Consider the following 13,816-nt stretch of genomic DNA (forward strand, 5'->3'; position numbering starts at 1 on the left):
CAGCACCTGCTTTGCTACCCCCCACGTCCAACTTGTATTCTCTTCCAGTATGGTGACTACTTAAAATCACATTCATACGAAATTATACTTACACAGACTTCTATTAAAAGGCAAATTCCAGGCGCAAGTTATTGGCCACATTCCATTTAGAAAGAGGATATTAAGTAAATGAGTTGAGCTGATTAAAAACACCTTCATCAAAATAGAATATTGGTGCCAACAATATTAAGAGTTACTGATTTTTAAAAAAAAATAGCAGATGGTACATCAGCAGGGAGGAAAGTGCCTTCCTTTCCCTGGCTCTGCCCGCTGCCCCCCCTTCACTTGGGGGTACAAAGGGGAACCGGTGACCCACAGCCGGAGATCCAGGGGAGGAGGGGCAGCAGGCGGGAGGCCGTGAAGGTGGGATGGGGCCTAAGGGAGGGACAGGAAGGAGGGGGGACGAGCGGCCGGGGCGAGCAGAGGTCGGACGCCTGGAAGCGGGGCGCCGTCCCGGCGGCGGAGCGGCCCGGGCAGCAGCCGCGAGCCTGGCGGGCGCGGGCCGCGCGCACAGGACAGGGGCGCTCCCGATGGCGGCCGCCAGAGGGCGCGGCCGGGGACGGCGCGGCGGAGCGGCGGAGGGAGGAGGGGAGCCGGCGGAGAAGGGTCAGCCGCGGCGGCAGGGGCGGCGGCGGCGCAGCCCGCTCCGCTGCGCGCGCCTCCTCCGTCCCCGCGCCCCGCCGCCGCCATGCAGCCGCCCGCCCCCCGCCTCGCGCCGCCGGCCCTGCTCTGGCTCCTCGCCTGCCCCGCGGGTAAGTAGCGGGCGGCCGGGCCGGGCCCGGGAAGGAGTGGGCGCCCCGGCGCTGCCCCCGCGCTCGGAGGGAGGTGCCGGGCGGCCCCGCCCTGCCCCGCGGGCCCGCGCCCCGCCGTCCCGTCCCCGCCGCGCCGGCCGCAGCGCCCTCTCGCGGCGCCCCGGGGGGGGCCTGGCTCTCCAGGACCGCTGGGCGCGCGGTGCCGCCTCCTGCCCGCCTCCCTCCGCCGGGAGCCGGCGGCCGGCCGCGCCGCTCACCCCCAGGGAGCGCGGAGCTGATGCGCGGCTGGAACAAACTTTGCGAGGAGGGAGGCGGCGGCCGCGGTCCCGCCCCGCGCCTTCCGCCCGCGCGCCGCGCCTCCCCGCCCTCGGGCCCGGCCGCGGGGCCTCCCGTCCTCGCCCGCGAAGGCGCGCGGCGGGTGGGGAGGGGGGCCGCGGGGATCCCCCGCCGCCGCCTCGGTCGGGGGATCCGAGCCCACTTCTGGAAGCAGCGCAGTCGGGTCCGCTGCTGCCGGAGCGCCGCTTCCCGTTTTTCTCCCATTCTCACGACAGCATTCTCCCCCTTTTATCAGAAATGTTGTGCCAAAAGTTTTAAAGATATCATTGTAACTGACTTTCACGATGACATCTGTTCAAGTTTGAAAGCTTGGAGGAAAAATGGTGCCGCGGCCGGTGTTCTCCGGGTTGTCCTCTCACCCGGACTCTCGTGCTTCCATCCCGTGAAGACGCAGCGACTTCAAATGTTTAGAAATGGCAGACGGTGCAGTTTAGGGAAAGGCGTAGCGGATTGCACTTGGCTTTGTGGTAGCCCACCGGAACCTCTACAGCCCGTTTTCATTTGGATTTAAGAACCTTATTTGGGTACCCCCGGCATTTCTATAGATGCTCAGTAAGTCTGGGAAAGCCGAGCGAGATTTATTGGTAATTAATTGTTCACAAGCATGATTAAATAAGCGACAAGGTAATTAAAAATGTTCGGGCACCTTGGACAGAGAAGGCTGCAATTGATGGTGGGGAGCATCTGAACTTCGCGGGTGTCTAAGTGGAAGAAAGTGTATTGCTGGCAGGCGGGGGCGCGGGGGGCGGCTGGCAGAAGGGGCTGCAGCAGCCCTGGGAGATCGACTGGGTGACTCCTGGCTGTCTCGGTTGGCTTGCTGCCTGGGAGTTTTGCACCTAACCAAATGGGGTGGGTGGTAGCTGACATTGGCATCCTATTTATAGCACTGCGTTTTAGAATGCTGTACTGGGGATATAATATTTGTATATACTGTATTCAATATATGGGCTGAAATGTATATTTGTATTATTATGTGTATCTGTTTTTTACTGTACTGAAGGGAACGTGTACACTGTCCAAAGCCCATGATACATTAAAGGACATTCGGAATGAACTAAAATGTCAACACATTTTTAGAGATGTCTATTACCATTGCGAAGTTGTCAGAATAGCATAATAAATAAGACATAAAGCCCATTAAAAGGGTCCCTGTGAGACATTGGACTTTGTGAACTGGCTTTCATGTGTTAGAACAGACAGGAAGCTGTATCCGTCCAGGTCTGAAGTAAATCATGATTTCATTTTTTTGAGCTCTGCTTTGATGTGTTGGGGAGGCACCAAGATGTAAAAAAGATGTGGTAGCCACTCTTTATATATCTTGAAACCAAGATTCTTGGAATCTTGCTGAAGTAGAGAATATAATAGGAGTTCTGAGGCATGTGAATACCCATAGTTTAAAAACACCTTCAATATTCCTTTATAAGGTTGGCCTGACTGTATGTAGCTTAGTTTTCTCACAAACGGTGGCATTTTCATTTGGGTTTGTAGAGAAGAGTCAGTAGAGAGATTTTATTTTGAACCTGGGTGATTATACAGATAAAATTCACTGCAACCTCAGTTCTAAAGTCTGGTGCCAGTTCTAGAATCAGAAGATTTATTCGTGCCTCTCGGTTAGCCAGCGTGTGGCTTCTTGTACGTTTGAGCCTCACTTTTCTCATATAAAATGGGAGGTATGGACGAGATAGCGTACTGGAACTTTGCCATCTCTTACAGTTTTAACATACCGATTGTATTGTAGCAGAGACTGCTGTCTGCCTACCCAATAACTCTTAGTTGCTCTTTTCCTGACTAAAAAACCTCTTAAATAATCAGGGGTGTCATGGACGGAATTGTGTCCTTCTAGTTTATCTGTTGAAGCCTTGACCCTAATGTGACTGTGTTTGGAGATAGGACCTTTAATGTGGCAATTAAGGTTAATAAGTTTATAAAATGGAGGCCCTAATCTAATAGGATCGGTGTCCTTATAAGAAGAGGAAGAGACACCAGGGATGCACACAAAGAAAAAGCCCTGTGAGGACATTTATCTACATGCCAGGGAGAGGAGGTCTCAGCAGAAACCAGCCCTGCTGGCACCTTGATCTTGGACTCGCAGCCTCCACAACTGTAAGAAATACATTTCCATTTAAGTCACCCAGTCTGTGGTTTCTGTTATGGAGGCTCTAGCAGACCAGTAATTCAGGGAGTGAGGGGAAGAATGGAGGCATGGTGGTGGTGGCAGCAGCAGTGCGTCGGGTGAGAAGACATTCCTCAGGGGGCCTTGCAGATAGGGGTAGCCATGAGCTATGTGTAGAGATTTTGGGGTGGGTCTCTCGGCAAAGCTCAATAAAGGTGGCTGACCCAGCTGGGCTTCAGGCTACTGTTTGCCATTGTTTCATCCTCCCTCCCACTGCCTATGATGGCAGGAGCCATGGTGGTTATCTTGTGACCATGAGGTGACCTTGAAGATGGAAGCCAGTAGTAAGGATGGTAGAGCAGAAAGATAGTACCACCTGGCTGCCCAATGTGGGCCACCACGTTCGCCCCAGAGCACCTATTTCTGGACTTGGATTGTGTGAGATTAAAGATAAACCTGTACTATTTAAGCCTCAACTGTTTAAGTTTTTTATTACATGCAGCCACACCTAATCCTAATTGACATCTCTCTGAAGAAGCTTATTTGAACCAGGGGTAAAATATTAACTTATCTTTCTTATCCCTGTTTCCACTCTGTATGAGTCAAGATTTTATTTTTTAGCACCTACCAGAATTAGGAATGGTTTTTCATTCTGAGCCAGATCTTGCTTAGATTTTTTTTCATTGTAACAAGTCAGACCTGACTCCAGATTTTGACCATCTGGATGGTTCTTTGTCACCCAGGTAGTCCAGGACCCCCACGTTGGATGGCCCTTTGGTCATGGACTTGACCCAAGGGGGTCTGCCTGTTTCCAGTTGTCAAGCTCTTTCGGGGAGTGTGGGGTGGGAAGGGGAAAAAGTCCCCCACGAGTGGTGGGGAGCGGGAAGGATGCCCTGACCCTCTTGTTAACTTCCTCTGAGGCAAACACTGTGGGCCCAGAATTCAGCAAGTCTTCATAACTGACCTCATTTGGAGCACTAAGGGCCAGATTGTTTGCTTTTCATTAGAAACATTATAAAATAAGCACAACTTCTAGGCACAAGGGATTACTTACGGGGAATTTGCAAATGTTACGTGTTTTGCCTCCCTGTAGCATTACGTGTAGTCTGTCTTTGGTGTGCAGATTCTTGCTTAAGAACAAGGGTGCAGGAGTGTTAATTCCATCCTTCCCAACAAAAAGGAGAAGTTATGGTGAGTGTGGGTTTCATCAGATCTAAATAATTTTAAAAGGGAAAGCTGTATTCAAAGTCTGTTTCATTTATTCAACAAGTGTTGAGTATCTGCTATGTGTCAAGCATCGGGATCAGTGCATGAAGAAGATGGATTTAGTCTGTGTGTACTTCAGACCTTGCAGTCTTGAAAGGAAGGAGACAGTAAATACTAACCATACCAGAAACGAATTGCAGCTGTGGGTAGGGCTGTGGCAGAGGCATTTGGGGTGCTGAGAACGTGTTGTAGGGAGACCTACGGCTTTAGACTGGAGTCTGAAGCAGGGCTTCTCAACGGGGGCCATATCTGAAAATCAAGAGACATTTTGGTTGGCACAGAGGAGGGGGTTTAAGGGGGAGGGGGGCTGACGGAGTACTGCTGGCGTCTAGAGCCACGGGTGCTTCTGAGCATCCAGTGCACAGGACAACACCCCCCTCCCCTGGCCCGTCCCCCTTGCCCCTGCGCCAAAGAATCATGACCAGTGAGCTGGTCCAAAGGGTCAGAGGTGCTGAGTTGAGAAACTCTGGGGTGGGGGCTCAAGGAAGGCTTCCCAGAGGAAGGGGCATCAGACCCCAAACCTGAAGGGGAAGCAGAAATCAGTTCAGTGGAGAGAGGGAGAGAGGGAGCACACCCGGAAGGGTAGAGAGCAGGGCACCGCAGGAATCAGGTGGGGGGCAGACAGGACAGGAGAGAGTGAGAGAGGGGCTGGGAGGGTCAGCAGGCCAGGGGAACGGGGCGGGGGGTGGGGGCCTTGCAGACTGGGGAAAGGGTTTCGGCCTTTTTCCCGGAGCAGTGAAAGCTGATGAAGGCTGTAACAGGAGTGTGACAGGATTTGACTTCCTTTTAAGCAGCTCACTCTGGTTGCCCTGTAAAAGGGATTGGAGGGGGCCAATGTGGACACGGGGGGCCAGTGAGGAGGCTGCTAGAGTCACCTCCCAGAGAGATGACTAAGAATGCCTAAGGCCCTGGGACTGGTAGGGCCAGTGAGCTGAGAGGAAGGGTGGGGTCAAGGGGGAATCTCAGGTATTTGTCATCATCAGCCGTGGGTGGTTAGTGGTACTGTTTACAGTATAGACACTATGCAGAAGGCCCAGATTTAAACAAAAACTACTGTGGTGAGGTATATATAACACAACTTACTATTTAACCATTTCTTAAATGTACAGTTCTGTAGCATTAAGTACCCAGTTTTCTAAATTTTAGGGGAGATGGTGATGGTGAGTACCCTTTGGACAAACTGGTTTGCAGTGCATATGAGGTCTTCAGGTACCCTGTCGGACGGGCACTTGGATCTGTGGGTCTGGAACTCAGAGGAGAGTTTGGCTGGAGAGGGATTTGGGGATAATTTGAGTAACTTTTTCTTTTTTTAAAGAAGAGACCCTTGACTGACAAAACTAATTCATTTAAGCTTTTTCTCAAAATGTATGTGTACCAAAGATTTGGGAGAAGTTGGGGAAGAAAACAGTCTTGATCTGTATGATATAAAGCTACAGGTTTAAACAAACAAACAAAAATGAGTAAAGGTATCATCAAATAGGATTTGAATGTAGCTCAGAGCAATGCCATTTTCTCCAAGGGCGATGACTTACTTTCAGTTCTAAAAGAATATTTTATGGTCTGAAAAGGTGATTATGATTTAGTTTACATCACTGCTTCCTGTAAGAAGCTCAAGGCTCTTTCTACATCGCATTGAATTTATCTTCTCTAGATCCTTGAGAGTGTATGGGGGGCTTGTTCTTCACCTACAAGATGAAGGGGGTAAAGGAAGGCCGATGGCCACGGACGGTTAGGAAAGTAGCCCCATGCTGTTCCTGGGGTGTCTGTCTCGCTGGGCATGAGGGGCGCGAGCAATAGAGCACACCCTGACAATCAGCCCAGTGTCTGAAACAGCTCCTTTGTGCAGGTCCCCTTTGTTAAAGTGCAGATTCCAGCCCCAGATTCTTCTGATTCAAAAGAGGGGCCATGAGGTGCCTGGATTCGCAGCTGTAACCAGGCCCCAGGTGAGCTGTCTGTGCTGGCGGGGGAGGAGCCCTGCCTGGGCCGCTCTAGGCCCGGGTATAAACTGGGACTATTTCTGGGTGATTTTCACGCACATCTGCACAACATAAAGGTGATCGCTGGTTGCTTTGTTTTTAAAATGAAATGCAGAGCTGTTTTGGAGAGAGCAAAGCGTGGAATTGAGGCCTTATACTCAGCAGTCTGATGTTGTGTCTACTTGGGAAAGGAACCAGAAACCCCAGAATTCAAACTAAGAAGTCTTTCTCTGATTCCGGCATCGTTTGGCAGATTTTCAGATGCCACTGGAGGGACTGTAGTGTGGGGAGCGTGAGTCTCAATTACTTGAGCCCATGGGTTGTTAGGGCAAAGGTTTTTGCGCAATAGACAAGTGAGTCCCTGAAGGTGTTAGAATGTCTCAGCCTGGGGATGCCATGGATTCAGTGGTACGGACAGGAGTGTTTTTAAAACCTGCCTTTGTATTACAAAAACGAGATAGCCAAAGGTTAAGCATAAATGGCATTTTTGTAAACTAGCCTGGGAGATAACTGTTCACTAATAATCTTGCCCTGTGAAGGAGTGGTGCCGAGCCCTGAGTCCTTCGTGTTGGCGTACCACTCTCCAGGGCCCCTGCACCGCGTCCCTCGGTGACTCGGTGTGTGCCAGGGAATCCTCTGTGCCTAACCTGTGACTCAGCCTACAGAACATGCCTAGGAGGGTGCTGTTTTGAATCTGTCCCCGAAAACTTTGACTTGGAATTTTCCTGTTTCCATATCCTGAGTGGCGTATAAGTTTTCCTATCATTTGTTCAAATGAAATATGAATTAAAGAAGGAAGTGATCTTTTTCTTCCTGAAATATATGGTTATTTCCTATTTTTCCCCCCACCCCCTATCCTTCCTATAAATATGTTTTCCCTTTAGCACACAGAATATATTGGTCCTGGCAAACTGTAACCAAGTGAAGAGAAATCTGTATTCCAAATTCCATTTTCCCATTGACTTCTATGATAAAACGGGCTGTGTTTCTGATGGAGCAAAGTCAAGTTTGGTCAGGTAGTGGGTTCAAAAGAGGATCCCATGGTCACGTCTGTACCATGCTCACTGCCACACTCGGGTTGGGGGCACCAGGCTACCCTGTCTCATTACTTTCCTCCTCTGGCAGAATCACGTTGTGAGTGTTGAAGAAGCCATGGAACGGGGCAGAGGGGTCCCCTGGCCCTAAACGTCCAGCTCTCTGCTTGCTGTGATAGCAGAACTGTGCCAGCATCCTCCTCCAGGCAGCATCTTTTTCTAAGAGTTTGATATTTGGCCCCTGAGCAAAAGGTCCTGTCGCTCTTCCCATGGGCAGGTGCTGTCCTGAACCTGTACGTGCGTTGACTTGTTTCCTTCTTGTTTAATTTCCCTGCATTACAGACAGGGAGGCAGAGGCTCCGAGGGGCCAGGCCCGGGGTCGCACGCCCCCGAGCCGCGAAGCGGCAGGACCTGGCTTAGTGCCGTGTGGTGACAGCTGAGGCTCTGTGCGTGTGACTGGCGCGCTGAGCGACCCCTCCCAGTCCAGCGGGACCTGGAGCCCGGCTGTTTGCGGCACCTCCCCACGCACTGTGACTCTCTAAGGGGAGACCTCCCTCAACTGCGGCTTCAGAGCTCCTCCAGCAGCTGTTCTCTCTGCCTGGCCATTTCTTTTAGACTGCAGTTTTGTCTCTGAAACGCTGGCGTTCCCTTGCTCCCGTCTTTCCCATGCAGTCTTGTGGCTTCAGTGCCACTGTGGAGGCCCCGAGGTGGTACCCGTCCTCGCCCAGCTGTGCTGAGCTCTCCCCAGAGACCAGGCTGCGAGGGGGCATCTCCACGTGCAGCTGCGCAGGGTACTGGGAACCATGCACGTTTTCCCGTGTCCGCAGTTCTCCAGTTGTGAATAGCACCCTAGTCCACGCAGCCCTCCCGTGCGAATCCCCTGTGCCCTGCTCTCTTGCCCAGCAGCCCCTGGACTCTGCCCTCTGCCCGCATCCTCCTGTCGGGTCTGCCCCACAGCCTGAGGTCCGGCGTCTGGGAAATCCACCCCCTGCGCTGCGCATGGCCTCAGCTGGGCTTGGTCCCTATCTCACTGCAGGGCTCCGGAAGCCTCTGGGCTAAGGTGTCTTTTCCTGTCCCTCGGGCAGCCCACTCCCCACACTACCGCTAGAAACCTAACGCCGCTAGAAACACATTTCAACACCGTGCACCCCTTCCTCAAGCCTCCAAAGCTTTTCATGCACTCAGAATAAAACCACACCCCCTAACATAACCCCTGTGTTGAATACAGCCCCCGTCATCTCCAACCCCATCTCTAGCTCGGTCCCCTCCCCCAGGTGGGGTGTCCGTGCCCCGTCTCCCTCCCCCAGGTGGGGTGTCTGTGCCCCGTCTCCCTCCCCCTGGTGTCCGTGCCCCGTCTCCCTCCCCCCAGGTATCCGTGCCCCGTCTCCCTCCTCCCGGGTGGAGTGTCCGTGCCCCGTCTCCCCTCCCCCCGGGTGTCCATGACCCGTCTCCCCTCCCCCCGGGTGTCCGTGCCCCACCTCCTCCCCCCAGGTGTCCGTGCCCCGTCTCCCTCCGCCCGGGTTTCCATGCCCAGGTCCTCACCTCCAGGTGTCCGTGCCCCGTCTCCCTCCCCCCAGGTGTCCGTGCCCCATCTCCCTCCTCCCGGGTGGAGTGTCAGTGCCCCGTCTCCCCTCCCCCCGGGTGTCCATGACCCGTCTCCCCTCCCCCCGGGTGTCCGTGCCCCATCTCCTCCCCCCAGGTGTCCGTGCCCCGTCTCCCTCCCCCCACGTATCCGTGCCCCGTCTCCCTCCTCCCGGGTGGAGTGTCCGTGCTCCGTCTCCCCTCCCCCCGGGTGTCCGTGCCCCGTCTCCCTCCCCCCAGGTGTCCGTGCCCCATCTCCCTCCTCCCGGGTGGAGTGTCAGTGCCCCGTCTCCCCTCCCCCCTGGTGTCCGTGCCCCGTCTCCCTCCCCCCGGGTGTCCGGGCTGTGGGCACCCTGGACTGTTCCCTGCTTTGTGCGCAGAGCCTGGGCAGAGCTTTTCCAGGCCCCCCGTGCTCTTGTCCTTGACGGCCCTGTTCCTGGACTGGACTTCTTCAAGCATTGAGCAGAGTTTCCCTCTCTGGGCGCCTCCCCTTCCCTCTGCTGCCCTGCCTGGGTGCGAGGCCCTTCCTCCCCATCCCAGGTGCCCCTCAACTGCTGCTAGACCCCTGGGCCCTCAGAGCACGCGCCAATGCAGTGGGCTGTTGGCCGAGGTCTCACGTTAGACCACAAGCCCCCTAGGAAGCTGCTCCTCCATCTCCTCCCCCAGCTCCTGGCATAACGTGGGGCACCTGTTACATTCAGCCACTCTTTGATTTTCTGTTGAACAAATGAAAATATAAATTAATCATCCTACTGACAATAGCTGCTAACACCCGGAGCCCTCAGCATGTGCCAGGCCATTCTGGGAACATTACACGTGCCAAACTGCTGTTTCCCCCCCACCATCGGGCCGTGGGGCCCCAGGGTGGATGGAGCTGCCACTCTGCACGTGCACCGCAGGCAGTGGATCTGTGTGAGGAGGACAAAGGGGGGGCAGGCTCTGCTGTGTCGCTGGGCCGCGCGGGTTTCTTTCTGTTCCCGCTGCTGCTACGGATTATCTTCAAAGCAGGTAATAGGAGCCAAGGAAGTCGGCAGGGGGCTGTGCATCCTGGAGCTTACAGCCCCCTGCAGAGGACCTGGAACTAGACCTGAAGAGCTCCAGGGAGCAGAACCACTTGGGGCGGAGCTGTGCTGGGTGAAACATGTTGTAAGTAGGTCACAGGAAAGAAAATGAGGCCCCAAAGGCTCCTATGTGTGTGGGATGGGTGAGGGCCTGCGACCCTGAGCCATGGCGATGCCCAGCCACAGGATTCCAGGGTCTGTGCTGAGCGCTTTGTCCTGGAAGCCAGAGCAGGTGCCTGTGCTTTGCTCCCTCCCCCCTGGAGCACGGGACTGACAGGGATGATCTTCACCCAGGCAGCGCCCTGTAACCCGCCTCTGAGCTCTCACTGCGGGGAGCCCCCATGCTGGGTGCTTTATGCCTCACCTCACCGACTCTGGCAGCACCCCTCTGAGGTGGGGCTAGTTAGCATCTTCATGGTTTCTGCTGCTTTGTATTTAATTTGGCTTCTTGCTAGGAGAATTTGGGAGGACGCATCAGGGCACAGGAGCAAAACAGTTAGGAGTTGGGAGGTGCAGTCATCTTTCCTGTCCAGGCGTGGGGACCCTTGCACCCCACAGGAGCGAGGAAAGGTAGTTGATTAGTGTTGCTTAAATGCGCTGCAATTAATTTCTTGCCGGTTTTCTTGTGCTCTAGGGCTTAGGCTAGCCTATAAATCTTAGTCCCAGGTTAGTTGTAAAATCTTGATTTCTCTCTCAGAATAGGTGTGCTAACACTTTTGTTGGCTTGAGTTATTTAAAGTTATCATGAGAAAGGTCTTATTTCTATTGCCTGGCCTGATTTGCACTTTAAATATAGTTCCCTGTAGCAATTCACAGGAATTCATGTTGAAAATAGAAAAGGGAAAATTACTTTTAAACAGCAGTTTGGCATATCAGAGCAGGGTTTACCTTGGAATATTTCTCCAACTGCACATTAGCACCGAGCTTTCAAGGATATTTTTTCCCTACTGAATCTGGAAATTAGTATGAAGCAATCTGTAAACACGGAGCCGTTGGCCACTCCCTTTGGGGGTGTGGGGGGTCTCCTCCCTCCCCCCTCTCCCAGGCTTGAGATGCATGTGCTTGTTAAGAGTTGTTGAAGGTGACAGGTAATTTCTTACCTTACTTTTCTCATTTCCCTCCTCTTTTTCCACCATTTCGTCTTCATTTCCACAAACTGTAAAAGCTGGGAATTTGTTGGTAAGAATTTTGTAAATGATTCATTGTTTTAAGGTTGGATTTACTAGCGCTGTAGCATATGCTGGGCTTTCAAAATACGTTTGGTTTCTTGGCGATTTGTTTTGTTTTTTTGAGATTATGGAAATATAAGTTATACCAACTGGTATTTTTTGACAAAATATTCATCTAATGGGGATTAACTTGCCATGTGATTTGCTCTTATGCCTGACAGTAACTCTTGATGCATTTTTGAATGTTATTGCTTTAATATTATATAGTTTATTTCAATTATGGGAAAAAGGAGTTCTTAATTTCACATCCGAGTGATGGAGAGAAATGATAGTTGTTTTTTTTTTGAAGGATATTTTAACTCTAGGATTGTGTATTTTTGGAGGGAATGAAAATCTAGTTTACCTTACTTCAGTTAAATCTTATCTGAATCAAGGTATGGTATCTTGATTATGACAAACAGGATTCGTGGAAATGATTTATTGGGAACATTTTCTCTCTATGTAATTCTTACTTTAAATAGTAACACTGTCAGATAATACTAGCTGCTTATTCATGAAAGGTTATGTGTTGGTGGTTTTCAGAACCAATACCAAATAAAGACATGTTTTCTTTAGCATAGAGCTTATATTCTAAAGGGCCAGGGGCTTTCCGTGTTGACACACTCTAGTGAAGTATGGCTAAAAGCTGGTTGTTAGGTGATGAGTCACTGAACATATTAAATTGACAAGGTTATTTTTCTTGATAGAAGAGGAAATGCCAACCCAGAGAGCTTTGACTGTCTGTGTCTGGAATTAGGAATTGATGCGGTTGGCAGAGATGGATTTTGGAATCAAAGTCCTGCATTAGATTGGCCACAGTTTTCATATTCTGCAAGTTGTCAGAATATTCTGTTTTCTGGAATTCTGTGATACTGAGTGAGTGGTGTTAACATGTCGTGACCTCCCTGTGTAATATTTACTGATAATCCTATTTTTGATATCTTCTTGAGGGTTTTAAATGTGCATGTTAGCTTTGAGGTAAATAAAACAAAACAAACAAAATTAAGCACCTAGAAGCAGAGCTTAAATGGTGTTTGGAGTTAAATCACTCTTTTCTTCTTTGAACTTAGTGAATGACTTGGGCTTTGCATTTGCCCTGGTGTGTGTGTGTGTGTGTGTGTGTGTGTGTGTGTGTGTGTGTGTGTGTGTGTGTGTGTAAAAATGAGAAAGCATAAATGGGGGAGGCACTGAACTCCCTCATTCTCCTGGGTTGGTGCTGCCTAGTAATAAGGAGCAGACAGCCCTTCGGTGACATGCTCGGGCCATCCTGAACACTTGGCATTCATTCATTCACTGAATCAATGTTGATTGCTCTTTTTCTGTGTGCTGCCTGTGTTCTAGGTTTTGGGGCAAAAATAAATACAACCACATTCCTGCCTTTGTGGATCTTACAGTAAACTAACATAGAAGACAAACAAGCAAATAAATATATATTATGCCAGGAGTGGTACATGCTCTGGAGAAGGGGAAAACAGAGTTGGGGTTTGCGATTTATATGAGGTGGTCTCAGGGGGCATCAGGATACCTGCTGTTATCTAAACTGCACACACAGACGTCCACTCAGCTTACATTTCAGTTTCTCCCTGCCTTTTTGAAATGTCATCCTGGAAATGGAAATAATTAAACCATGTTAGTCATTTGCTTCTTAGTGTGGATGTTTTAGATTGCTTCCTTTGAGCAAATGTTAATGGAGAGACAATCTGAGGCCTCGGATGCCTGGGGGTGGAGGTGGGGAGGGATCGGAGGCCTCCAATGGGCAGGTTGTCACTTGCTGAGTAGGTCTCTGTTACCCGGGGAGCCGGCCACTCACTCGCCTTGTGCTGCCATGAAATTGCCTGTCCAGCCTTTTCAGGGTGTTTTGGCTCTACGATATTGCCCATTTTCTCCTGGGAATGCTTAACTGGGGACAACACGCTCTATGAAATGCTTTCCTCTTAGCTGTTCAGGAGAAATGCACTGTAAAATTAAGGTATTATTTTTTTGTCTGGTTAACTTTCCTGACTATTTTGTTTATCATTTTGCTTTATATTTTCAAAGTGTTACTGTCATGTTATTAATAGTATTGTTATTTTAAATATAGAGCCTGGATGTGTGTCCGGGGATATCCTTGTCTGTTTATGGGCTCTGACACAACATTCAACCACCCTAAATGGGGAATACTCGGTTCCTCTCGCTCTCTGGCCCCATCGCTCTAGTGGGACTCTGGTAACTTCTGCACGTCCACAGCAGGGCCTGCGCCACATTTCCAGCCTCACAACCCCCGAGACAGAAAGCCTGCTCCAGATTTAACTCAGTTGCCCTTCACACTCTGGCAGTGATTCTGAGAGTGGGAATTTGTCCTTCTTCCCTCTGGAATTCTTAGGATTTCCCCTTTGCTTAAGAAAGCACCAGAACTGAGGCTTTGAAGAAGTTCTATTTGTATGCATCTATTTTGCAGTTTATACCTGTAG

At 51.0% G+C, this 13,816-nt stretch overlaps 1 protein-coding gene and 1 long non-coding RNA gene across 6 annotated transcripts in view; one reads left to right on the plus strand and one right to left on the minus strand.

Moving 5' to 3' along the window:
- The first annotated feature begins 429 nt into the window (after positions 1–429).
- The window catches only part of B3GLCT (beta 3-glucosyltransferase), an 81,273-nt gene continuing 67,886 nt past the window's right edge, over positions 430–13,816 (plus strand). The window contains exons 1-2 of one of the 4 annotated variants that reach the window (XM_073228916.1): positions 647–791; positions 1,363–1,679. In XM_073228916.1, the coding sequence (XP_073085017.1) occupies positions 1,673–1,679 (7 nt within the window). In that variant the 5' untranslated portion in view covers positions 647–791; positions 1,363–1,672. Of the gene's footprint in view, positions 792–996; positions 1,680–13,816 lie in introns of those variants that run through there. The other 3 variants (XM_037003887.2, XR_005057412.2, XM_037003888.2) reach the window with 3 other exon arrangements.
- The window catches only part of LOC140847761 (uncharacterized), a 215,827-nt gene continuing 203,700 nt past the window's right edge, over positions 1,690–13,816 (minus strand). Inside the window, exon 6 of one of the 2 annotated variants that reach the window (XR_012127897.1) lies at positions 1,690–4,755. This is a non-coding gene — a long non-coding RNA (uncharacterized lncRNA). Of the gene's footprint in view, positions 4,756–12,530; positions 12,971–13,816 lie in introns of those variants that run through there. The other variant, XR_012127895.1, reaches the window with a different exon arrangement.

This window comes from Manis javanica, chromosome 1 (assembly GCF_040802235.1).
Source record: "Manis javanica isolate MJ-LG chromosome 1, MJ_LKY, whole genome shotgun sequence".
Classification (NCBI taxonomy): Eukaryota; Metazoa; Chordata; class Mammalia; order Pholidota; family Manidae; genus Manis; species Manis javanica.